We start from the raw sequence: 27,452 nt of genomic DNA on the forward strand, positions 1-27,452 counted from the left end.
GTCCTCTCTTTTCTGCAATTCTCGTTGTTTGAGCCTCTGGAGTCAGTGGAGATTAAATATCTCACCTGGAAGGTGGTTCTTCTAGCTCTCGCTTCGGCCAGACAGGTGTCGGAACTTGGGTCTCTCTCTTGTCGACCTCCTTACCTGGTGTTTCATGCTGATAGGGCTGAGCTCCGTACTCGCATGTCTTTTCTACCTAAGGTGGTGTCCGATTTTCACATCAATCAGCCACTTGTGGTTCCGGCCCTCTCGGTGGACTCTCCGGATTCGAGATCATTGGACGTTGTCATGGCGCCCAAGAACTATGTGGATAGGACTTCGGCTATTCTGAAATCCGACTCTTTATTTGTTCTATACGATGCTGCCCGCCGTGGTTGGCCGGCTTCTAAGCAGACTTTGTCACGATGGATTCGGCTGACCATCAGACAAGCTTATCTGGCAGCTTCTCGGAATCCTCCGTCTTCAATTTCAGTGCACTCTAAGCGCTCTGTGGGGCCTTCGTGGGCGGCTGCCCGTGGGGTATCCATGACTACTTTATGTTGGGCGGCTACTTGGTCGGGCCGACATACGTTTGTCAAATTCTACAAGTTTGACACTTTTGCGGCCTCTGCATCGCAGTTTGGCAGGATTCTCAGCGCTCTCCCGCTCGTCCCCATTGTAACTGCGCTCCAGTGGCCCCTAGTGGATGAAGGAGAAATGAGGATTTTGGTACTTACTGATAAATCCCTTTCTCTGATTCCACAGGGGACACTGGACGCCCACCCAGCGCTGTTTCCTCCTTTTTCGCTTAACGGTTTGCAGATCACTATGTGACTGCTTTTTTGTTTCAGGTTAACCTTTTGTTAGGTTAGGTTCGAGGTTTGTTTTGTGTTATCCTGGTTTACATAACCTCCTCTACTTTAACGTTAGTTTATTCCAGCTCTCCTCGGGCACAGGTTTACGTAGACTGGCTTGGAGGGGGGGGACATAGGGGAGGAACTAGCCACAGTGTTTGAGTTTTAAAGTGCCAGCTCCCAGTTACTGCCTACTATTTCCCCATTGTAACTGCGCTCCAGTGTCCCCTGTGGAATCGGAGAAAGGGATTTATCGGTAAGTACCAAAATCCTGATTTTAGTTGATAGTGGCCGTTTTAGTTGATCCGATTTAGTTGATAGTGGCCGTTTTAGTTGATCCGATTTAGTTGGTAGTGGCCGTTTTAGTTGATAGTGGCTGTTTAGTGTGAATGGCTGAGAGAAGATCTGTAAAATAATTGATATTACAAACACAACAGCCGTTATTGCGGGCTGCCTCGCCTTGATCAGCTTAAATTTAATGCATGCAGGACGCGGTTACCGAAAGTACATTATTTAAAACTAGTCGCATTGTCACAGGCTCATTGTAGTGTCAGGGTCATCAAGCTGCCAGCAATAAAAAAAAATGATTTCCCCCTGAATGTTTTAATTGGATATCAGTTTAATGTAGTTACTTAAATTGTCCTTTCTCATGCTTCCATCCCGTACATTAATGTGCCCAGGTCATGGTGTCATCACCTATGATGTAATTTTGTTTCCCTTCAATTAAGCAGAGATTGTGACAGATCAGGGGGCCAATCTCATGTGTTAGGAGCACATGCCGAATCCGTCCGAAATTGTATCTAGCTTGCAAAACCCAAATGAGCGTGGCTAAAGTTACAGTGAGCATGAAAAACAAATATCCATAGCAATAGCCTTGTACATAATTGCACATCAATCAGTACCTGTCCAGTGATTAAAACGTAAGATGTTCAAAGTAATTATTCTCTCGTAGTGGCCTAGAGGTCCAGCCCTTCTGCCTCATAAATAGTGCAGAAACAGCACTGCTATGGTGTGATGTTTTGATTGTGAATTTTTATTATAGACTGTATTTAAATGTTAGGATTACTTTAATGAAAATTAAAATGCCTTAAACTTTTACAGATATTATATCGAGCATCAGCAACAGTAATTTGATATTTAAGACCAATGATAAATGATTGATTTAAACAGGGTATTTAAGCACCAGATGGTACCCCGACAAGATATTTCTCTGTTGAAACGGGAAACAATCGGAGAAACGCGTCAGTCACAGCTGATTGTAGTTATTCTGATCCAAGGATTATCATACAGCACTTGTGGGTTACAGAAATATCCCACAGGGACCTCCAGTGTCCTCTGACCATATTTATTACCTTTGTATTATTTCTGTTGGTACTTTTGAAACATTGAGGTAGATAGTATATGTTTATTATAATGAGACTTACTGATAGGATTTTTTTTATTTTTAGTATAAATGATTCATTTGTGTAATGGCACTTGAAGCTGTCATCTGTGTCGGGTAAAGCTAACTCTAGACCGCCAGTCACCATACCAACGCCGGAATCCCTGCTTGCAAATGGGCGGCGGGGGAGGCGAGTGGAGCGAAGCCCCTTGCTGGCTCGATGGTGAGCTGCGTTTGCCGCAGGTTATATTCCCACTATATGGATGTCGTGGACACCCACGAGTGGGAATAATCCCTGTTAGTCGGCACGCTGACTGTCGGGACTGTAAGGGGGCGGGACTCCTGACCAATTGCAATTCTAGCACGTGGGAGTTTATTTTATCTGACGGAGTCCCCGGATTTTTGATACTCATGTACAGGTTACAGCTTTTTTACCAACTGTCCATGTTTTATGGTTAATCTGTTTAGCAAATGACACATGCCTGTATTTGTCATTACGTGTCAATATTCCATTGACTTTTACATGATTTTACAATTTGTGTAGAAGGGTTCCGGTATGAATGGTCGACAGTCATTAGGTCGACCACTATTGGTCGACACATGAAAATGGTCGACACACGAAAAGGTCGACATGAGTTTTGTTTTTTGTTTTTAGTTTTTTTGGTGTCGTTTTTTGCGTAAAGTGACTGGGAACCCCAATTAGTGCACCGCTTCGCTCGCCATGCTTCGGGCATGGTGCCTTCGCTCCGCTACCGCTTCGCTCGGCACAGATTACCGTTCCAATCGTAGTCCACGTGGATTGTAAAGTATGGAAAAGTTCCCCAAAAGAAAAAAAAGTTTAAAAAATCATGTCGACCTTTCATGTGTCGACCATTTTCATGTGTCGACCATGTGTCCATGTCGACCAATAGTGGTCGACCTAATGACTGTCGACCATAACATGGTCGACCATGTGAACGGATACCGTGTAGAAGATTGGATGTTATAATTTTTTTTTTATCATTAACCATGCCACACTGAGGGGAAGTGTTTGGGGACATTCCTGTCTATGCACTACTGATAAAGAAAGGAAGCGTTCCGGAGTAAGAAATAGAAGACTTAAAGAAACCTTTATGTGAGTGCCACAAGAACGATTCATGCAAATGTTGGTATAAAGTGGGATGTCTCCATGCCCATTTTCTGTGACATGAAAAGAAATCTTTATGTGAATGCACGAAGAAATCGGAATGTGAGCGCAGTTAATAAGAGGAGCTATTAAGAAACCTTATACAAAGGGAATTTGCGCATTTACAGCAGTACTCCAATGAAGTCTACATTGGATATTATTCCTTTTGATCTGGGGGTTTTACACTGTTTTTGTAGAATTTCATGTGCAGCAGTTTTCTCTCCATCTGTTCATAGAGGTTGGAGATTTAGATACGGTAGACTGCAGGGCCAGTATTTACTAAAAATCCGAGTTTGCCCGATTTGTGTTTTTTTTTCTAAGTCCCAATCCGGGAATTCACTAAGCACCAATCTCGGCAGTGTTTGGACTATGCGTAATGGTTTGAATGACAGCGTTCACAAATACGAATGAATAGACCATCGGTCAAACGCGGCTGTTATTTCATACAATACGGGCATTCACTATTCATTCGTATTTGGGTGTTAGTTTCTGAGTGCTCAAGTGCGGGTCTGTTTTTTTTCGATTCGTTAAAAAAAAGCAGCAATAAAATAGACCTGCTTTTTCCAGTCGAGTTTGGATATCCATGCACGGATCAGTGAGATCTGTGCATGGTTATCTATGGGAAAGGGTCTGTTTAGTGTAAAAACTGGAAAAAAAAAATTGCGTGGGGTCCCCCCTCCTTAGCATAACCAGCCTCGGGCTCTTTGAGCCGGTCCTGGTTAAAAAAAATATGGGGGAAAAAATGACAGGGGTCTCCCCATATTTAATCAACCAGAAATAACCACAGGGACCTCCAGTGTCCTCTGACCATATTTATTACCTTTGTATTATTTCTGTTGGTACTTTTGAAACATTGAGGTAGATAGTATATGTTTATTATAATGAGACTTATTGATAGGATTTTTTTTTTTTTTTAGTATAAATGATTCATTTGTGTAATGTCACTTGAAGCTGTCATCTGTGTCGGGTGAAGCTAATTCTAGACCGCCGGTCACCATACCAATGCCGGAATCCCTGCTTGACCGAAAGTAACCTCACCGCTGACCGCAAAGTTCCCACCATTGGCTACAATGGAGCGCATAGGCGTGTGCTGCCTGACAGACACTACAGGAGCACACAGCCAATCAGGAGGGTGCCACGACGTGGCGCTCCCTGATTGGCTGAAGGGACCCTCTTTGACAGGAGTCAGGGGGGGTCCTGGCAGTCGGGGAAAGGGGTCCCATGTGTAAACATGGGACCCCTTTCAGTGCGTGGTCGGGTTTGCGTTTTTTTTTTTTTGCCAAGTACGTGGATTATTCAAAGGCCAGATTCTTCACTGGATTTTGTGAGTATAATTTTTTTCACAGGTACCCCTAGGATTCTACATGGAGTAGAGGACCGAGCCTCGTGGGAACATAGGTAAGTATGTGTGTATGTTGGTGTGCATGTATGGAATAAAGTTGTACTGTCACGGTGTGTGTGTCCTGTTTTTATTGGGGTATTTTTTTTTTAGTAGTAGTACTACAGGTACCAGCGGGCCCGGTTTTCCACCGCATGCTGGTACTTGTGGTTCTCCAAGTACCAGCTTGCGGGGGAGGCTTGCTGGGACTTGTAGTACTGCTACTAAAACTAATATTCACAATTTCACACTTGGCTATCAGCCCCCCATCCGCCGCCCTTGGATGGGGGGGGGACAGCCTCGGGCTTCACCCCTGGCCCTTGGGTGGCTGGAGGGGGGGGACCCCTTGATTGAAGGGGTCCCCACTCCTCCAGGGTACCCCGGCCAGGGGTGACTAGTTGGGGTTTTAATGTCACGGCCGCAGGGACCGATATCAAAGTGTCCCCCGGCTGTGGCATTATCTCCCCAGCTAGTGGAGCCCGGTGCTGGTTTCAGAAATACGGGGTACCCCTACGCTTTTTGTCCCCCGTATTTTTGGAACCAGGACCAGGCGCAGAGCCCGGTGCTGGTTGATTAAATATGGGGGGACCCCTGTCATTTCCCCCCCCATATTTTTTCAACCAGGACCTTCTCAAAGAGCCCGAGGCTGGTTATGCTAAGGAGGGGGGACCCCACGCAATTTTTTTCAGATTTTAAAAGACTTTAATAAACTTTTTAAGGTACACAATGAAGCCTGGCACGGATCTCACAGATCCGGCCGGGATTCCTTGTGTTTTTTCAGGCAGTGTTTTACTCATCACTCCCGTAAAACACTGCCTGATATTACGAATCACATCGACATCGGAAAAAACGATTGTGCAAAACTCGGCAGCTTAGTGAATGATCGTATCAGGATTCAAAAAGTTGCAGTAAAATGCACCCGATACCATTCAAGTTCAAACACCCTTCAAAACGGCCAAAACACGAATATTAGTAAATATTGCCCCATGTGTCTAAATAAACCGAGGTAGCGCCGTTTTCAACTTGACCCATTTTATTTTTTGCTATGTTGTTCTCCGGAGGTTGGTGATCCGCAGGGGTCGGTGGCTGATAAAGGCTGCCACTCTGTATGCTCCACTGTGGAATATTCCTTCACAACAGGGCACCAAAGTCTGCTCATCATGTACAATTTACTCTGATGTTTCAGTCCTTTCTAGTATCTATATTATTCTTTCTATCACCATGCACCTGTTACAACCTGTGCAGTTTCCTCGTCTTGCGCTCTGCTCTGGTGCTTCTAGCACACTCTGGCCTGTATCTCAGTGCTGAGATACAGAGCAGAGTGTGCTAGAAGCACCAGAACAGATAGAGACACCCCAAGCAGGAACGAGGAACTGCATGGGTTGTGACAGGTGCAGGGTGCTAGAACAAACAATATATATGCTGCTCCCAATCTGCATTTTCTCTGCCTCTGATAAAAGTCTGATGAGAGAGACTGAAATGAACAAATCCTGACACTTTTTTCCCCACGTCCATTTCTTGCTGATTGTCAGTAACGATCTTTGCTATTGTGATGTACGGGTGTTTGTGTGGGCCGCACACCCTTATGTCCAAATACAATAAAACTTGCCAGACTGTGCCGACTGGAAGCACGATACACAATGATGATGCAGTGGCACACTGAGGGCTGATTCACAGCTACATGTGCGGAGATATATGCGGCTGTTCGCACTGCACTGACAATTGCACACATCTATACGGCTGCATTCCCCCATCCACCTGTGCAAGTATGCATCCTCACTATCAGAGCACGTGTGCACCCTATACCATGCGGGTCTCAGCTTCCGCTCACCATGACCTGCAATTCCTCATTCATGCACAGGACAGGCCCACAGGACACCCCCTTTTACCGACCAGTCACACCTATCCTGCTGCAAGTGGTGAAACAAGCGAGATGTGTACAATGCTGCATGCGGTCAGCCGCGGTACATGCGCAGTGCTAAAAAGCGCAAGAACTCTCTGCAAAACTCATTGTAAACTGCTGTTATTAAAGTTAAATGATTTTATCAACTCAATATTTAACTCTTTATTAATATTCGGTGAAACGACCAAACACCATCTAGGATCTTATCACTATGAACACTAGCGATAGGACCCTATGTACTTCTATAGACACATTCCTGATAGCTGTGCATGAATGAGGCAAAGATCCCTGTAATCGGAGAAAGGGCTCACAATTGGCATGGCCGCAAAAGCTGCCCAAACACGCGTATTGTGCGGCAAACGGCTTCCGCACCATCAACAAGTAACGGAATGACATGTGGCAAAGTCAAATAAAGGAGTCTATTTACTAAGCCTTGGAGAGAGAGAAAGTTTACAGGGATAAATTACCAGCTAATCAGCTCCTAACTGACATGTCACAGACGGTGTTTGAAAAATGGCAGTTAGGAGCCGATACTTTATCTCTCTCTCCAAGGCTTATTACATAGACTCCTTAGAGAGAGAGATTTGTACCATTGTCACATGTTGGACAGGCTGGTACAAGCGTACGCCACTTCTGTCTGGACTTTGTATGAGAAGACAGGGCTGGAGTATAAAAGTGTCTCTCTGCCCGTTTCTCAGTATTCCTGTATTCTGCTGCCCTGCACATCCTTAGGTCAGGAACTGTGAGCAGCACGGCCTAGGATGTGCTGAGCGATGCTGGTGATGGAAGGGTAAGCCGCGCTCTGGGGAAATTCCTGCAGGAAATCCTTCCCCTGCTCCAGGCTTTGTGTCAGAACGGGATCAAGAGGCACACAACCTGCACAGAGAGAGAGGGGGGGAGAGATCACCAAACTGCGATTTCTTTTTGGATTTTAAACATAAAAAAAGTTTGCGATAAACAAAACAAAACAAAAAACTTTCCTAGAGATTTTGGTAAACAGAAAAAGCCACAAAAAAAAAGCCAATGCCCACAATTTAGCCACGTTCCATTTTCTATGGCCATTACTCTGCGCTCACAAATCAACCACTTGTGCTTCCATTATCATCATCACTGCTAATCGCAGGGGATCGCTTCCTTACACAGGCGGATAAAGCGTTATTACTAGAACAACGAAGGAAGAGCGGCATTTGGGACTGGCTTTGTATATATGTGTACGGTGGCGTCGGCAGAAGCACTGCCAGCCTTCCTATGCCAGGTGCAGTCTCTCCATCCGTATATGGGGGGTCATTTAGAGTTGATTGTAGCTCCGCTAAATTTAGCACAGCTACGATCATTCACACAGACATGCAGGGTGGACGCCCAGCACAGGGCTAGTTCGCCCCGCACGTCAGTGCCGTCCCCCCCCACAGAAGTGCAAAGGCATCGCACAGCGGTGATGCCTTTGTACTTCAAGAGTAGCCCCAGACTAGCGCAGCTTTAGCGTGCTGGCCGGGAGCTACTCGTCGCTCCCCGGCCTGCAGCGGAATGCGCCCCCCCCCCCCCAACGGTCCGGCCACGCCTGCGCTGGCCGGACCGCTCCCCCTACATGGCAGGTTCAGCACCCTCCCGCCCAGCAAACGCCTCTGTCTCAGAGGCGATCGCTAGGCACCGACGGCTGTCATGCGCCGGCGCAGTCCTGACCCGATCGCTGCGCTGCAATGAACGATCGGGTCGGAATGACCCCCATAGCCTCATATGGGAGGAGATGAGGGCCTAGGAACACCCAGCACTGTTCCAACACATTACTGATACTGTGCATCTCAATCACAACAGCGCCTCAGTGTGTGCACACTGTGTAATGCACACATCGTGGTAGTATTCACACTCCCGCAGCTGCAAATCACACACACACACACACACACACACACACACACACACACACACACACACACACACACACACACAGCAAGCCAGCACCTTCTACCCCCTCCTACACACACACACACACACACACACACACACACACACACACACACACACACACACACAGCACCATTACGCCTCCCAGTATAGAGATTATACTATTTACCTAGAAATGGGACCCCAGCATGCCGTGCCAGCTCCTCTCCTCCTCCTTTGGAAAAAATGTTTGTGCATTCCTGCGGTAAGACAGAGACAACAGTAAGTGCTACTGTGGGAGCAAAACACAGCAGCATTTTTTTTCTCCCCCTGCAAGCCGAAGTGTCGGAGTGCCACAGTGCCCCACAGCACCCGGGGTCCCAAGTGACCGTGCCCCACAGCGACCAGGGCTCCCAAGTGACCGTGCCCCACAGCGCCCAGGGACCCAAGTGACCGCAACCCACAGCGCCCGGGGTCCCAAGTGACCGTGCCCCACAGCGACCAGGGCTCCCAAGTGACCGTGCCCCACAGCGCCCAGGGACCCAAGTGACCGCAACCCACAGCGACCAGGGCTCCTAAGTGACCGTGCCTCACAGCGCCCAGGGCTCCCAAGTGACCGTGCCTCACAGCGCCCAGGGCTCCCAAGTGACAGTGCCCCACAGCGCCCAGGGCTCCCAAGTGACCGCAACCCACAGCGACCAGGGCTCCCAAGTGACAGTGCCCCACAGCGACCAGGGCTCCCAAGTGACCGCAACCCACAGCGACCAGGGCTCCCAAGTGACCGTGCCTCACAGCGACCAGGGCTCCCAAGTGACAGTGCCCCACAGCGCCCAGGGACCCAAGTGACCGCAACCCACAGCGCCCGGGGTCCCAAGTGACCGTGCCCCACAGCGACCAGGGCTCCCAAGTGACCGTGCCCCACAGCGCCCAGGGACCCAAGTGACCGCAACCCACAGCGCCCAGGGCTCCCAAGTGACCGTGCCTCACAGCGCCCAGGGCTCCCAAGTGACAGTGCCCCACAGCGCCCAGGGCTCCCAAGTGACCGCAACCCACAGCGACCAGGGCTCCCAAGTGACCGCGCCCCACAGCGACCAGGGCTCCCAAGTGACCGCAACCCACAGCGACCAGGGCTCCCAAGTGACCGCAACCCACAGCGACCAGGGCTCCCAAGTGACCGCACCCCACAGCGCCCGGGGCTCCCAAGTGACCGCACCCCACAGCGCCCGGGGCTCCCAAGTGACCGCGCCCCACAGCGATTAGGGCTCCCAAGTGACAGTGCCCCACAGCGCCCAGGGACCCAAGTGACCGCAACCCACAGCGCCCGGGGTCCCAAGTGACCGTGCCCCACAGCGACCAGGGCTCCCAAGTGACCGCACCCCACAGCGCCCGGGGCTCCCAAGTGACCGCACCCCACAGCGCCCGGGGCTCCCAAGTGACCGCGCCCCACAGCGATTAGGGCTCCCAAGTGACAGTGCCCCACAGCGCCCAGGGACCCAAGTGACCGCAACCCACAGCGCCCGGGGTCCCAAGTGACCGTGCCTCACAGCGCCCAGGGCTCCCAAGTGACAGTGCCCCACAGCGCCCAGGGCTCCCAAGTGACCGCAACCCACAGCGACCAGGGCTCCCAAGTGACCGCGCCCCACAGCGACCAGGGCTCCCAAGTGACCGCAACCCACAGCGACCAGGGCTCCCAAGTGACCGCACCCCACAGCGCCCGGGGCTCCCAAGTGACCGCGCCCCACAGCGACCAGGGCTCCCAAGTGACCGCAACCCACAGCGACCAGGGCTCCCAAGTGACCGCACCCCACAGCGCCCGGGGCTCCCAAGTGACCGCGCCCCACAGCGATTAGGGCTCCCAAGTGACAGTGCCCCACAGCGCCCAGGGACCCAAGTGACCGCAACCCACAGCGCCCGGGGTCCCAAGTGACCGTGCCCCACAGCGACCAGGGCTCCCAAGTGACCGCACCCCACAGCGCCCGGGGCTCCCAAGTGACCGCACCCCACAGCGCCCGGGGCTCCCAAGTGACCGCGCCCCACAGCGATTAGGGCTCCCAAGTGACAGTGCCCCACAGCGCCCAGGGACCCAAGTGACCGCAACCCACAGCGCCCGGGGTCCCAAGTGACCGTGCCTCACAGCGCCCAGGGCTCCCAAGTGACAGTGCCCCACAGCGCCCAGGGCTCCCAAGTGACCGCAACCCACAGCGACCAGGGCTCCCAAGTGACCGCGCCCCACAGCGACCAGGGCTCCCAAGTGACCGCAACCCACAGCGACCAGGGCTCCCAAGTGACCGCAACCCACAGCGCCCAGGGACCCAAGTGACCGCAACCCACAGCGACCAGGGCTCCTAAGTGACCGTGCCTCACAGCGCCCAGGGCTCCCAAGTGACCGTGCCTCACAGCGCCCAGGGCTCCCAAGTGACAGTGCCCCACAGCGCCCAGGGCTCCCAAGTGACCGCAACCCACAGCGACCAGGGCTCCCAAGTGACAGTGCCCCACAGCGACCAGGGCTCCCAAGTGACCGCAACCCACAGCGACCAGGGCTCCCAAGTGACCGTGCCCCACAGCGCCCAGGGACCCAAGTGACCGCAACCCACAGCGACCAGGGCTCCTAAGTGACCGTGCCTCACAGCGCCCAGGGCTCCCAAGTGACCGTGCCTCACAGCGCCCAGGGCTCCCAAGTGACAGTGCCCCACAGCGCCCAGGGCTCCCAAGTGACCGCAACCCACAGCGACCAGGGCTCCCAAGTGACAGTGCCCCACAGCGACCAGGGCTCCCAAGTGACCGCAACCCACAGCGACCAGGGCTCCCAAGTGACCGTGCCTCACAGCGACCAGGGCTCCCAAGTGACAGTGCCCCACAGCGCCCAGGGACCCAAGTGACCGCAACCCACAGCGCCCGGGGTCCCAAGTGACCGTGCCCCACAGCGACCAGGGCTCCCAAGTGACCGTGCCCCACAGCGCCCAGGGACCCAAGTGACCGCAACCCACAGCGCCCAGGGCTCCCAAGTGACCGTGCCTCACAGCGCCCAGGGCTCCCAAGTGACAGTGCCCCACAGCGCCCAGGGCTCCCAAGTGACCGCAACCCACAGCGACCAGGGCTCCCAAGTGACCGCGCCCCACAGCGACCAGGGCTCCCAAGTGACCGCAACCCACAGCGACCAGGGCTCCCAAGTGACCGCAACCCACAGCGACCAGGGCTCCCAAGTGACCGCACCCCACAGCGCCCGGGGCTCCCAAGTGACCGCACCCCACAGCGCCCGGGGCTCCCAAGTGACCGCGCCCCACAGCGATTAGGGCTCCCAAGTGACAGTGCCCCACAGCGCCCAGGGACCCAAGTGACCGCAACCCACAGCGCCCGGGGTCCCAAGTGACCGTGCCCCACAGCGACCAGGGCTCCCAAGTGACCGCACCCCACAGCGCCCGGGGCTCCCAAGTGACCGCACCCCACAGCGCCCGGGGCTCCCAAGTGACCGCGCCCCACAGCGATTAGGGCTCCCAAGTGACAGTGCCCCACAGCGCCCAGGGACCCAAGTGACCGCAACCCACAGCGCCCGGGGTCCCAAGTGACCGTGCCTCACAGCGCCCAGGGCTCCCAAGTGACAGTGCCCCACAGCGCCCAGGGCTCCCAAGTGACCGCAACCCACAGCGACCAGGGCTCCCAAGTGACCGCGCCCCACAGCGACCAGGGCTCCCAAGTGACCGCAACCCACAGCGACCAGGGCTCCCAAGTGACCGCACCCCACAGCGCCCGGGGCTCCCAAGTGACCGCGCCCCACAGCGACCAGGGCTCCCAAGTGACCGCAACCCACAGCGACCAGGGCTCCCAAGTGACCGCACCCCACAGCGCCCGGGGCTCCCAAGTGACCGCGCCCCACAGCGATTAGGGCTCCCAAGTGACAGTGCCCCACAGCGCCCAGGGACCCAAGTGACCGCAACCCACAGCGCCCGGGGTCCCAAGTGACCGTGCCTCACAGCGCCCAGGGCTCCCAAGTGACAGTGCCCCACAGCGCCCAGGGCTCCCAAGTGACTGCAACCCACAGCGACCAGGGCTCCCAAGTGACCGCGCCCCACAGCGACCAGGGCTCCCAAGTGACCGCACCCCACAGCGCCCGGGGCTCCCAAGTGACCGCACCCCACAGCGCCCGGGGCTCCCAAGTGACCGCAACCCACAGCGACCAGGGCTCCTAAGTGACCGCAACCCACAGCGACCAGGGCTCCCAAGTGACCGCACCCCACAGCGCCCGGGGCTCCCAAGTGACCGCACCCCACAGCGACCAGGGCTCCCAAGTGACCGCACCCCACAGCGCCCGGGGCTCCCAAGTGACCGCACCCCACAGCGCCCGGGGCTCCCAAGTGACCGCACCCCACAGCGCCCGGGGCTCCCAAGTGACAGTGCCCCACAGCGACCAGGGCTCCCAATTCTTCCGACGCAGATTTCCTGGCCCCGGCTGAGCAGTCCCGTCGGTCATTCTGAGCAAGCTGAGGCTTACAGAGACGGCCGAGGGCTGCGATACTGTGAGGGCGGAGTCTTGTCCTCTGACACCTCCAGCAGAACTAGAATATCTTCTCATCGCTGCTGCGTCCAAAGATGAAGCATCTGACTCGGAATCAGGCCCCAAGCGTCCTCGTGCTCAGAAAGCGCTCGGTCTTCCTACATGTACTGCAGGTCTGAGAGCGTCCTTCAGATTTTCCAGGATATTCATCCCCGTGTCACAGCCATTCCAAGGGGATGTAGTTATGATCCCGGCGGTCAGCATACCGATGCTGGGATCCCGGCCACCAAAATGGCGGCAGGGGGCCAAGGGCTATTCCCACTCGTGGGTGTCCACGACACCCATAGAGTGGGAATAGAACTTGTGGCGAGTGCAGGAAGCCACCAAACCTGCAAGGGGCTTTGTTGCACTCGCTCCCACCCCCACCCCGTCTGCATTCTGGCGGTCGGGATCCCGGCTGCAGGTAAAGGAATCCCAACCCATTCCAAGACGTTAATCTCCGGACCCAGCTTACACACAGCGGGACTGAGGCTGAACGCAAGCATGTTCGCCGAGTGTACATTGGGTATTGATATAGAGCTGAGCGTGCGCAAGTACAGGCAATAGAGAGTTTCAGCCAGGGGCTGAGGAGGCAGAACTGGGTGTTCTCACATAAGCAAAGTTCCCAAAGTGCGTGACATCAGAACTGCAGGCTGCGCAGCGTTGTGCGTCACTGCGCTTATTTACAGACGCCATCTTCTGCGTCTAGTCTACAGATGGTGCAGCTGTGTGCCGATAACGATCATTGCTATAAAATCAAGAGCAAGGTTAGGGGGCCGCCCAAAAACATAGCTGTGTACAACTATGCATACGTGTGGAAATCTGTACACAAACCTTACTCAAACTCGCAGACAAACCGGTCTATCCTGCTAACAAGACCTGCTCTGCAGCTCACCGTGCAGTGCGGACAGACAAAGCCGCTCATGTTCTCCACAATCCCGATCACCGGAAGCCCCATCTTCTTGCAGAATGTGAGCTCCCGCCTCACGTCTCCCACAGACACTGCCTGCAAGTAATAATCTGAAGTCAGAATAAACCACACATGAGATTTAGAGTTGCACAGAACTTGCACAGTGGAGAGATGTGTTTTGGTACAGGTTGTTCTCAGTGGGCATTCGCGCACTCTGTATTTGGAGTTGCATGTATCTTGCAATGCATGTGAGGACTACCCTTACGGATCACAGGTATAAACACAGCAGCACGGTGCAGGCACAAGGTAAGCAGGCCCCTTTCCCAATGAGACTTGTTTATTCGTTACCCGGATCTTGATACACATTCGCTACAACATGTACATTTTGCACCACCATAAACGCGGTGCAAGGGGTGAAGATGAGGACTGCGGCATCTTTGCTCCTGCTGCGTCTAAATGCAAGATTTAAGTTTGCACTACAATAAGATGCGTGCAACTCAATACACGGCATAAAGTACCTGTGGAGTAGTGACCAGCACAGCCCCCAGTGGGCTGAAGACCCTCAGAGCCTCCACAGTGGAGATGTGCTCATCGGATGTCCCTGGTGGGGTGTCAACGATGAGAAAGTCCAGCTCTCCCCAGGCCACATCACTGATGAACTGCTTTATCATCGCTAGGAGAAATGGAGATAGCGTGAGTTTCTAGGATTAGAAAGTGTCAGAAACATTCCGGAACCCTGGGTACAACTTACTATAATGACCGGTACAATACAGAGCACGATGGTCATGTGACTAATCATATTGTACAGGTGATGTTACGGGTAATACTCTATAAGACCAGGACAAAGTTCTTCCTATTACAGTACCTGGCTTTCACGCCTTGAGTTTGAGGGAGAACCAATTGCTAATGGAACAGAGAACATTCCAGACTCTTAGTCACTAGTGGTTTAACGGCTCCGTAGCGTCAATAATTAGACTGTCAGCTCTCTTATACCCCTTTCAGACATCCTCCAAAATCCCGGGTTTTTGCACAAGAACGCGCATCAACCTGGGATTTTGGTATGTCTGAAAGCCACCAAACCGGGAACATGTTCCTGGGTTGACAATCCTGCAATTGACCTGGGTTTTTACCGGGTCTTTCGTCCCGGGTAAATAACCCGGGCTAAGTGCGAATGGTGTGACTCTGGAATTTACTCAGAGGTCGCACCTAGATGCCTCTGATTGGCGTTTACTGCCGGAGCGGGTGGGGCTGCCTGGAGGGAGCGTGCGCCAGCTGCTGCGGTCCGTGCTGCAAAATTTAGAAAAAGCAGCTGATGCAGCCTAGCAACAGAGACACAGCCATTGTGGCGAGGTCTGGTGGCTAGTGAGTGACATGTATGTGTGTATGAGTTTGGCATGAGTGTGTATTTGACAAGTATGTGTGTGTGCGTGTGACAGCGTATGTACAAGACATGTGACATGAGAGTAGCCTTGTCTGCCTCGACTTACAGAATGCAAGGGCTGACCGGGCTTATGTCTGAAAGGGGTCGATGCGGGAATTTCCCAGGTCTCAGGTTTTGTGGGAAAGGGGGTCCCAGCAAAAACCCAGGATTTTTCAGAGGTGAAAAACCCGGGACTGAGCAGGGAAATTCCCGGGATTTAGGTCTGAAAGGGGTATAAGCAAGGCTTCCTCTCACTTTCAATGTATGTTTCTGTATTATGAATACATGCAAGGCTGGACATATCCCTGCAGCCAATGCCCAATACCAGTTATGTTCATATAATTATAAGTAAGGCTGTGCTCCATACCATTCTTCTTGGGCCCCCTCCATACTACGGCGTCATCGGGGCGCTCTAGTAGAAAGCCGATGGACATGAGCGAGATACTCTTCTCCTGGTCCACATAGACCGGCACCCAGCCACTGTCACACTGGTGGACGTCTTTATTGTGGGCGTTCAGCATGCGCGGGATACTGGGTCCACACAAATCCACGTCCAGTATTCCCACCTGCACAATGCACGTGTTCATTAAAAAAATAAATAAAAAAAAAATGTTTATATATATATATATATATATATAATTATAATAATAATATTTTACTTACCGGTAAATCTATTTCTCGTAGTCCGTAGAGGATGCTGGGGACTCCGTAAGAACCATGGGGATAGACGGGCTCCGCAGGAGACATGGGCACTTTAAGAAAGAATTTAGTTCCTGGTGTGCACTGGCTCCTCCCTCTATGCCCCTCCTCCAGACCTCAGTTAGAGAGACTGTGCCCAGAGAAGATGGACAGTACAAGGAAAGGATTTTGTTAATCCAAGGGCAAGATTCATACCAGCCCACACCAATCACACCATATAACTTGTGATAACTACCCAGTTAACAGTATGAAAACAACATAGCATCAGTGCAAGACCAATGCAACTATAACATAACCCTTATGTAAGCAATAACTATATACAAGTATTGCAGAAGAAGTCAGCACTTGGGACGGGCGCCCAGCATCCTCTACGGGCTACGAGAAATAGATTTACCGGTAAGTAAAATCTTATTTTCTCTAATGTCCTAGAGGATGCTGGGCACTCCGTAAGGACCATGGGGATTATACCAAAGCTCCCAAACGGGCGGGAGAGTGCAGATGACTCTGCAGAACCGATTGAGCAAACATGAGGTCCTCCTCAGCCAGGGTATCAAACCTATAGAATTTTGCAAAAGTGTTTGAACCCGACCAAGTAGCAGCTCGACACAGCTCTAGTGCCGAGACCCCCGGGCAGCCGCCCAAGAAGAGCCCACCTTCCTAGTGGAATGGGCCTTGACCGATTATGGTAACAGCAATCCAGCCGTAGACTGCGCCTGCTGAATTGTGTTACAAATCCAGCGAGCAATAGTTTGCTTTGAAGCAGGGGCACCAATCTTGTTGGATGCATACAGGACAAACAGCGCTACAGTTTTCCTGACTTTAGCCGTTCTGGCCACGTAAATTTTCAAAGCCCTGACCACATCAAGTAACTCGGAATCCTCCAAGTCACGTGTAGCCACAGGCACCACAATAGGTTGGTTCATATGAAAAGATGATACCACTTTCGGCAGAAATTGCGAACGGGTCCGCAATTATGCTCTATCCATATGGAAAACCAGATAGGGGCTTTTATGTGACAAAGCCCCTAATTCTGACACACGTCTAGTCGAAGCCAAGGCTAATAACATGACCACCTTCCACGTGATATATTTTAACTCCGCCGTTTTAAGTGTTTCAAACCAGTGTGACTTTAGGAAACTTAACACCACGTTAAGATCCCAAGGTGCCACCGGAGGCACAAAAAGAGGCTGAATACGCAGCACTTCTTTTACAAACGTCTGAACTTCTGGTAGAGAAGCCAACTCTTTTTGAAAGAAAATGGATAGGCCCGAAATCTGAACCTTAATGGAGCCTAAGTTTTAGGCCCAAATTCACTCCAGTTAGTAGGAAGTGAAGGAAATGGCCCAGATGGAATTCTTCCGTTGGAGCATTCCTGGCCTCACACCAAGATACATATTTTCGCCATATACAGTGATAATGTTAAGATGTCACGTCCTTCCTAGCCTTTATCAGCGTAGGAATGACCTCATCCGGAATGCCTTTTTCTGCTAGGATCCGGCGTTCAACCGCCATGCCGTCAAACGCAGCCGCGGTAAGTCTTGGAACAGACATGGGCCCTGTTGCAACAGGTCCTGCCTTAGAGGAAGAGGCCACGGATTTTCTGTAAGCATTTCCTGCATATCCGGATACCAGATCCTTCGTGGCCAATCTGGAACAATGAGGATTGTTCTCACTCCTCCTTTTTCTTATTATTCTCAACCCTTGGGTATGAGAGGAAGAGGAGGAAATACATAGACTGACTGGAACACCACTTCTCCCAGAGGAAGGCCTTGGAAAGGCTGAAACGCGTTGGAGTAAAGACATACAGACTTTCAAGTTCTGCAGAACTACTTTTGCATACCAGATACATCGAGCTTCACATCTAACAAGACCTGGTCACGTGATCGGGAGAAACCCGGAAGCGGACCAGGTTGCTGAGCAACAGAAGACGGACAAGCCGGTGACGGGACTTGGCAAACACAGGAGAAGGTAGGAAGCGAGCCTCTGTTGCGGCGAGGGTCACTCACTAGGCGGCTCCGGAGAGCGCTCTCTGATTTTTCCCTCGCCTCAGACGAGATTACCGGTGCGGCGCCTCGGCTCTCAGGGGGTGTCTGTTCCAAGGCGCACCACGGGAAGCTGAGGCCGGCCTGTAAGATTAGTCCAGAGCCTCCCTATCATACCTTCCATGTGTAATTGCCCCATACCCACACCATGAAGATTCCAAGTGTGGCACATACAGAATAAGCGCTATTTGTGAGACTGAAAAACTAGAGTGCACTCTAACAGAGACAGTAATAAATGCATGCGGGACGCCGCTAGTTTGAAACTATTTGCTGACCAAGAGTGACATTACGTATCAGTGCCATCCAGCACTCCTCTTCACATTATTTAGTTATTTAGTTAAATACAATAAATTGTTACATTGTTACCTAATTTTTATGATCATCATTGATTTCAATACATTTCAATCTGAAACATAGGACCACCAAGCACCCAATTGATACATAATTTATTTGATTTTTATTTTATATTAGTTTCTCATTCAAATTTATATGCATTGATCATTTTATCACATACGCACCAGTATTTGCTGAATTTAAGGGTTTATATTCAATTAACCGTTAACCATCCAATTACTCATTTATTATTTATTTATCCTTATCCATACTTGAAGAAATCAAGGGCTCCTATCTTATTAACCAACTAATTGGATAAACAGACCAATCACCCGGATTGAGCGCAACACCATTCCCAATTATCTATATAGTCCCATCAGGTCAGTCACCTGAAGGTGTAGCAGCTCGTCCACACAAATAGATCCCAGTGCGCAGGTTATCACATTTTGACTGGAACACCCACAGTGTCACTAGGGCGTCTACCGCTACTGCCTGAAGGTCTCTTGACCAGGCGCAATAACTCTGCAGCTTTTTGTTGAGGCGGGACGCCATCCTGTCTATCTGTGGCAGTCCCCACCAAACTGCAATCTGTGCGAAGACTTCCTGATGAAGTCTCCACTCTCCAGGACGTATGTCTGGTGAGGAAGTCTGCTTCCCAGTTGTTCACTTCCGGAATGAACACTGTTGACAGTGCTCTTACATGATTCTCCGCCCAGCGAAGAATTCTGGTGGCTTTCGCCATCGCCACTCTGCTCCTTGTGCCGCCTTGGCGGTTTACATGAGCTACTGCGGTGACGTTTTCTGACTGGAACAGAACCGGTTGGTCGCGAAGAAAGGTCTCCGCTTGACGTAGGGCGTTATATATGGCCTTTAGTTCCAATATGTTGATGTGACGACAAGTCTCTTGACTTGACTGAAGACCTTGGAAATTTCTTCCCTGTGTGACTGCTCCCCAGCCTCGGAGGCTCGCGTCCGTGGTCACCAGGATCTAGTCCTGAATGCCGAATCTGCGGCCCTCTAGAAGGTGAGCACTCTGCAGCCACCACAGGAGAGATACCCTGGCCCTGGGGGATAGGGTGATCAACTGATGAATCTGTAGATGTGACCCGGACGACTTGTCCAGTAGGTCCCATTGGAAAGTCCTCGCATGGAACCTGCTGAAGGGAATGTTTTTCCCAGGACTCGAGTGCAGTGATGCACTGACACCTGTCTTGGTTTCAATAGGTCCCTGGCGAGAGTCATGAGTTCCTGGGCCTTCTCTATCTGAAGGTAAACCCATTTCTGGTCTGTATCCAGAATCATACCCAAGAAGGGCAGACGAGTTATAGGAACCAACTGTGACCTCGGGAAATTGAGAATCCAGCCGTGTTGCTGGTACACCTTCAGCGAAAGTGACGCGCTGTTCAACAACTGCTCTTTTGATCTCGCCCTTATTAGGATATCGTCCAAGTATGGAACAACTGACTCCTTGCTTGCGTAGGAGCACCATTATTTCCGCCAATTACCCCGAAATTAATAATGACAATCCTGTACCGCAATTGTCAGGTACGCCTGATGGGGTGGATAAATGGGAAAATTAAGGTATGCAGCCTTTGTGTTTAGATATACCATCAAATCCCCCCCTTCCAGGCTGGCGATGATCGCTCTGGGCGATTCCACTTTAAATTTGAACCTTTTCCCGTATAGGTTGAGATTTTAATTTTAAAAATAGGTCTGACCGAACTGTACGGTTTCGGGACTACAGCCAAGGTTGAGTCATATCGCCTTCCTTGTTGCAGGAGGGGAACTTTGAGCACCACCTGTTGGAGATACAATGTGTGAAATGTATATAATATGTTCTCCCTTCCTGGGGGAGAAGCCAGTAGGTCCGATAAGGAAAAACCGGTGAGGAGGCACCTTTCGAATTCCAGCTTGTAACCCTGAGAAACAATTTTTTATTGCCCCGGGAACCACCTGTGAGTGAACTCAGATGTGGCTGAAGAGTCGAAGACGTGCTCCCACTGGGGCGAACTCCCTTAGCGGAGCTCCAGCGTCATGCGTTGGATGCAGTAGAGGCCGGGGAGGACTTCTGTTCCTGGGAACTAGCTGTGCCCTGTACCCTTACCTCTGGTAAGAAAGGACGCTCCTCGTACTTTCTTGTTATTCTGCGACCGAAAGGACTGCATTTGATAATGTCGTGCTTTCTTAGGCTGTGAAGGAATATAAGGCAAAAGATCAGAATTACCAGCTATAGCTGTGGAGACCAGGTCCGAGAGCCCACACAATTCCTCAGCCTTGTAAGGTAAACCTTCCATATGCCTCTTTTAGTCGGCATCACCTGTCCATTTCATGTTCCACAGGACACGTCTAGCAGACAGCAATATATATATATATATATATATATATATATATATATATATATATATATATATATATATACATACACACATACACACTAGGTGATTCATCGCGCCCTGCGGGCGCTCTTCACACCGTCGTTAGGGGCTACGCCCCGTTAACCCCTGCACGCCTCTGAACATACGCAGGCCGGTAGATATCAGATTCAGAAATGCAGGGCAGTATTGAAGGCATACAGAAATAGGGTCCTGTTGAGAAAAAAATAGAGAGGCGTAAGGGGGGAGACAGGGAATGTACAGAAACGCTGTGCGATTGGTAAAGGATAGGGAGAGTCAGGGTGGTAGGGAGAGGATAAAGAGAGGCAAGGTGTTAGAAAATACCGTTGCAAGAGGCTACGACCCGTTAACCCCTATACAGGCTTCATCTGTGCTATAATTGTTATTATATGGAGTATTACCTGCAAAAAAGTTTATGCTAGTGAGTAAATATTGCAAGGGGGAAGGGCGTGCGATTGTCATGGGGGCGTAGCCTTTTGTGAGGGCGTGAAGAGAGGCAGCAGGACACAAAGAATAACATAGTGTAGTATATACTGCTAGTGTATGCAGCGCAGCTTTTACACACAGTGGTCACAAGTATCAGAGCCACGTATACACACAATGGACACAGGTAGCTGAGCCGCTTATACACACAATGGCCACAGGTAACGGAGCCACGTATCCACACAGTGGCCACAGGTAGCAGGGCAGCTTATACACACAATACCCACAGGTAGCAGAGCCGCTTATACACACACAATACCCACAGGTAGCACAGCCACTTATACACACAGCGCCCACAGGTAGCAGAGCCGCTTATACACACAGTGCCCACAGGTAGCAGAGCCGCTTATACATACAGTGCCCACAGGTAGCAGAGACATTTATACACAACGTGCCCACAGGTAGCAAAGCAGTTTATACACACAATGACCACAGGTAGCAGTGGTGCTTATACACACAATGGCCCCCGGTAGCAGTGCCACTTCTACACACAATTCCCATAGGTAACAGAGGCGCTTATATACACAGTGGCCACAGGTAGCAGCACCACTTATACACACAATGGCCACAGGTAGCAGTGGCGCTTATACACACAATGGCCACAGGTAGCAGTGTCACTTATACACACAATGGCCACTGGTAGCAGAGCCACGTATACACAATGGCCACAGGTAGCAGTGTCGCTTAGACACATAATGGCCACAGTATTACTTTTTTTATTAATCCAGTGTGCACTGGTAGCAACTATACTCACAGAAGTTCAGTGTGTGTGGGGGGGTTTTGGAAAGGGGGTGGGTTCAGTGAGGTGGAGGTGCTTATCCGTGCCAATGATCACCCTGATTCAGGGAATCACTTGTAGCGGCTGAGGATGGTGTCCGAGGTGCTACGTGTGGCGGAGGGGTGGGTGCCGGAGGGGGTCCAGAGGTGTTGTGGGTGGTGGAGGGGTGGGTGCAGTGGCACGGATGGCGGAAAGGGTGCAGAGGTGCTGTGGGTGGGGGAGGAGGAGGTGCGGATGGGGGAGGTGCGGAAGGGGAGTGTAGATGCTGTTGGTGGGGGAGGGGTGGGTGCGGGGGGCTGTGGATGAAGGAGGGGGTCTGGAGGTGGTGTGCGTGGGGGAGGGGCGATGTAGTGGGCGGGGTGTTTGGGGAGGTGGTGTTGCAGGGGGGGATGAGGTTGGGTGATAGGTGCTAGAAGTGCTGTGGGTGGAGGACGGGTGGCTGCAGGGGAGCCGTGGATGGGGTCCGGAGGTGCTGTGGGAGGTGGTCCAGAGGTGCTGCGGGTGGTGTGGTAGGTCCACGAATGGGGTAAGGTGTCTATAGATGTGGGTGGGGGAGGGGGCCGGAGGTGCTGTGGTTGAGGGAGTGGCGGCTGCGGGGGTGTGGCGGGGGTCTGGATGCGCTGTAGGGGTGCTGCGGGTGTGGGTGCTACGGGTGGGAGTGCCGCGGGTGGAGGAGGGGTAGAGGGTGCGGGGGTGTAGCGGGGGGGAGAGGGGGGTATGGGGGAGGTGCGGGGGTGTTGCGTTTGGGGGAAGGAGTGCAGCGAGCGGGGGAGGGGTGTGTGCCACGAGTGGGGGGCAGATGTGGTGGATGCCGCGGGCGGGGTGGAAGGTGGTGGGGAAAGTGGGTATGGGGGAGGTGCAGGGGTGCTGCGGGTTGGGGAGGGGCGGGAGGTGGGTATGGAGGTGGGGGAGGGGCGGGGGTTTTGCAGGTTGTGGGTGATATGGGTGGGGGAGGAGTGTGTGGCGGGGTGGGGGATGGATGTGGTGGGTGGGGCGGGAGTGCCGCGGGTGGGGGAGGGGCGGGGGTTCTGCGGGTGGAAGAGGGAGTGGGAGTGCCACGGGTGGGGGGCGGATGTTGTGGATACTGTGGGAGCCGCGGGTGGGGGAGGGGCGGGTGGGTAAGAGGAGGGTATGGGGGTGTCGCGGGTGGGGGAGGGGTGGGGTGCGCCGCGGTTTTTGGGTGCTATGGGTGGGGGAGGGACGTGTACCGTGGGTGGGGGGGGGGGGGGGGGGCGGGGAGTGCTGCGGGTGGGGGAGGGAGTGGCAGTCAGAGATCGTCCACGGCATTCTCCTCCGGAGTGTGCGACAGTCGCAAGACTCACTGGCTGCAGTGTAACCAGGGTGCAGGGAGTGTACAGGGAGGAGGGAAAGAGGGGACTGGGCGGAGATGGGGAGGGAACTGGGCGGACCGAGGGAGGGGACTGTTCCTGGCCTGCATCCAGCCACCCAGATCTGTGCCTGTGACTCCGCCCAGCGTTAGAGGGCCAGGCACAGAATCACAAGGTATATATATATATATATATATATATATATATATATATATATATATATACACACACACATACACACACATATACTAAGGTCAATACCATGGTATCCTTATCTAGGGTTTCAATCTCCGCTGATAAGGTATCTGTCCACGCTGCTACAGCGCTATAAACCCATGCCGACACAATCGCCGGTCTGAGTAGTGTACCAGAATGTGTGTAAATGGACTTCAAAGTACTTTTACTGCAAGTTATCTGCAGGATCCCTGAGGATAGCTGTTATGTCAGCGCTACCTTTTGGGTAAACGTGACAAAGCTTTGTCCACCCTAGTGGAAGATTCCCATCGTATCCTGGCCCTAGTAGGGAAAGGATACTCCCTGAGAATTCTTTTTGGGAAGCTGCAGCTTCTTGTCTGGAGATTCCCGCTCTTTTTCTTCATGAGAGGAGGGAAATTTACCTCAGCTTTCTTCCCCTTAAACATGTGTACCCTCGTGTCAGGGACAGATGAGTCATCAGTGATATGCAAAACATCTTTTATTACAATAATCATATATTGAATACTTTTCTGCCAATTTTGGCTGTAACTTTGCATTATCGTAATCGACACTGGAGTCAGACTCCATGTCGATATCAGTGTCCATTATTTTGGATAGTGAGCATTGTGAGACTCTGAAGGTCCCTGCGACATAGGGACAGACCTGTGTAGATTCACTGTCTGTTCTCTAATCTTTTGTGCAATAAATTTACCTCAGCACTTTATTTCACATATCCAATCAGGTGTCGGCGTTGTCGACGGAGACACCACTCACACACACATTTACTCCATCTCCTCCTTAGGAGAGCCTTTTACCTCAGACATGTCGACACACACGTACCGACACACCACACACTCAGGGAATGCTCATCTGAAGATAATTCCCCCATAAGGCCCTTTGGAGAGACAGAGAGAGAGTGTATGCCAGCACACACCCCAGCGCTATATGACCCAGGAAAAAACACAGCAATTTAATGTTTACCCAGTAGCGCTGTTATTATCTGTGTCGAATTATGTGCCCCCCCCTCTTCTTTAAAACCCTCTCTTCTACCGTGGTATAAGCAGGGGAGAGTCCGGGAGCTTCCTCTCAGCGGTGCTGTGGAGAAAAACATGGCGCTGGCGAGTGCTGAGGGAGAAGCCCCGCCCCCTCGACGGCGGGCTGCTGTCCCGCTAAAAGTGTAAAATTGGCGGGGGCTCATGCATATATACAGTGTCCAGCTGTATATATGCTCCTTTTGCCAATAAGAGGTTTATAATGCTGCCCAGGGCCCCCCCCCTGCGCCCTTACAGTGACCGGAGTATGTGAGGTGTGCTTCAGTGCTGTGCGTTACCTCAGTGAAGATCATGAAGTCTTCTGCCTCCTCTGAAGTCTTCTTTTCTTCTCATACTCACCCGGCTTCTATCTTCCGGCTCTGCGAGGGGGACGGCGAGGGTGAGATCCTGCGTACCAATCCCTCTGGAGCTAATGGTGTCCAGTAGCCTAAGAAGCAGGACCTAGCTTCAGAGAGTAGGGCTGCTTCTCTCCCCTCAGTCCCACGATGCAGGGAGTCTGTTGTCAGCAGAGCTCCCTGAAAATAAAAAACCTAACAAAATACTTTTTATCAGTAAACTCAGGAGAGCTCACTGAAAAGCACCCAGCTCGTCTGGGCACAGTATCAAACTGAGGTCTGGAGGAGGGGCATAGAGGGAGGAGCCAGTGCACACCAGGAACTAAATTCTTTCTTAAAGTGCCCATGTCTTCTGCGGAGCCCGTCTATCACCATGGTCCTTACGGAGTCCCCAGCATCCTCTAGGACGTTAGAAAAAATTAAAATACAAAACTCCAATCCACGTGAAGCCGAGCCATTGTGAAAAGAAATAGGACTGCACAAGACTAGGACGTCTTTACTGGAGTCCTGTCCACTGACAGAGTTACTCCCATGGTAGAATTTCCACAGGGGATGGATTCAGGACCGGATCCACAGATGTAGGCAAATGCACTCACAGCTGAGAATGTGTACGCAGCCGCTGTGCAGAAACATGCAAATGCCGCAGCCGCCTGGATTTGTATGGAAACGCCCGCCATCAGCTTTGCATATCCCAGCGGCAGCGTACACAGACCCAGTGTCACAAATCACTCAGTTATCAAAGTTCCCAGTACCCCTATGGTTGCGCAGCACGGCCGTACCTAGTAAGATGCCAGAGCCATTGCAGCTGCGTACAGGATCGCAGCAGCAACCTCAAAAATGCCCCCTAATGATCGTAACACTCCTGCATTTTTGCCACCACTCTCCCGTTACCTCCCCAAACGCTCTTTAACTATCAACACTTTGCAAATAAATCCTGTCTGTGAACGCCGCTTCCAGACCATCCCGACGCATGCGCAGACTCCCAATAAATGCTCAACAGCGGGGGAAGAAAAAAAAAATCAGGTATGCGACCATCTCTGAATAAGGCAGACAGTCAGAGGATGCTTATAACGGGGCATTCACACATAAGCAAGGGCTGAGGAGAAGTGTAATTACACCTGTATTCAGATGGATCTCATGAGCAAGTGTGCCTGCATAGTGACAGCTATCTAACCATGTGTATGGACAGGGGCGGTGCAGTTGCCTAGACAGGTACAGCACTGCCTATTGGCCAGTATCCACATCTTTATCCGTGTAATTACGGACGACTTGTGTTCAACAATGCTTCGGTTTCTTAAATCTTCATTATAAATATGAAGAATAGGCCCCCCGTGGACCCCTACGTCAGAGTAACCCCTATCATACCTGTAACCACTGGCTATATACCCTTGCTAGAGGGAATACTGCTCAGTTATAAATCAGTACAGAATAACTAATTATCACATTCATTGGTAGCAACTAATGCCTTTTATTATAAACTGTTACCAAAACTTTTATTTTTTGTTTTCTAACTATAATTGTACCTACCAAGCGCTAACTTAAACGTAAGACTAATTAGTACAGGGTCACACCCACCTTTTTCCCAGCATGGCGCAGCGCCAGGGCAATCTCAGTGGAGATGGTACTCTTGCCAACGCCTCCTTTCCCTGACAACACCAGAATGATGTGCCGCACACCAGCGAGATTACCGCCATCTGAAACAAGAGGTAAGGTTATGGCCTCATGTATATATACTGCTAGCCCCGGGAAAGAACACAGACACTCCACACAGATAGGACTAAGGACTGAAGCTTAGAACTCCAGTGTTGTGAGGGAACAATGCTAACCACTGTGCCACCATGCTGAAACAAGAGGTAAAGTTATGGCCTCTTATATAGTGCTAGAGCCGGGAAAGAACACAGACACTCCACACAGATAGGACTAAGGACTGAAGCTTAGGACTCCAGTGCTGTGACGGAACAATGCTAACCACCGTGTCACCATGCTGCACGTTGCAAATATTAACAATTCATTCTAGCCAGGACTCAACCACTAAGGTGACATATTGGATGGTGGCAACTATGCATACTGCCAATGGAAATAACCCAGGTGTCTTCAGATCAGGGCTTGCTGGGATGTGTAGTACCACACCAGCCAGATAGACACAGATTCCCTACTCTGCCTCAGCTCACAGATACGGACTTGTGCAGACTTTAATGAATGAAAAATTTATTTTATGGTTGAATAAAATAAAAAGACACCCATGATACAGATGAGCCCTGCTTCTGTGGAACTACACCTCCCAGCATGCCATACTACAGCTTTGCTGTTAGGGCATGCTGTGACTGTAGCAGGGCATGCTGGGAGTTGTAGTGCTGCACGGAGCTGGAATGTGACGCAGAGCCAGGGGAGACACACTCACCACCTCCTGCGGTT

At 51.7% G+C, this 27,452-nt stretch overlaps 1 protein-coding gene across 1 annotated transcript; it reads right to left on the reverse strand.

Annotated features, from left to right (window-relative positions):
• Window positions 1-6,807: 6,807 nt before the first annotated feature.
• Window positions 6,808-26,693, reverse strand: NUBP2 (NUBP iron-sulfur cluster assembly factor 2, cytosolic). Its single transcript, XM_063934992.1, has 6 exons — window positions 26,613-26,693; window positions 15,767-15,965; window positions 14,498-14,652; window positions 13,965-14,075; window positions 8,729-8,798; window positions 6,808-7,536 (listed from the first exon to the last, which is right to left on the reverse strand). The coding sequence occupies exons 2-6, from the start codon at window positions 15,918-15,920 to the stop codon at window positions 7,394-7,396; spliced, it is 633 nt and encodes a 210-aa protein (XP_063791062.1). The 5' UTR covers window positions 15,921-15,965; window positions 26,613-26,693; the 3' UTR covers window positions 6,808-7,393.
• Between the last annotated feature and the right edge of the window lie 759 nt (window positions 26,694-27,452).

The sequence above is a fragment of the Pseudophryne corroboree genome, chromosome 7, assembly GCF_028390025.1.
Source record: "Pseudophryne corroboree isolate aPseCor3 chromosome 7, aPseCor3.hap2, whole genome shotgun sequence".
Classification (NCBI taxonomy): domain Eukaryota; kingdom Metazoa; phylum Chordata; class Amphibia; order Anura; family Myobatrachidae; genus Pseudophryne; species Pseudophryne corroboree.

Bases quoted from the DNA above. Each gene is read 5' to 3' on its own strand.
- NUBP2 (XM_063934992.1), bottom strand. From the start codon at position 15,920: ATGCTGAACGCCCACAATAAAGACGTCCACCAGTGTGACAGTGGCTGG. The intron at 14,653-15,766 runs GTATGGAGCACA...CATTTCTCCTAG, and splicing joins GAGGGGGCCCAAGAAGAATG to CGATGATAAAGCAGTTCATC. The intron at 8,799-13,964 runs GTGAGCTGCAGA...GTCTTACCGCAG, and splicing joins TTGTCTGTCCGCACTGCACG to GAATGCACAAACATTTTTTC.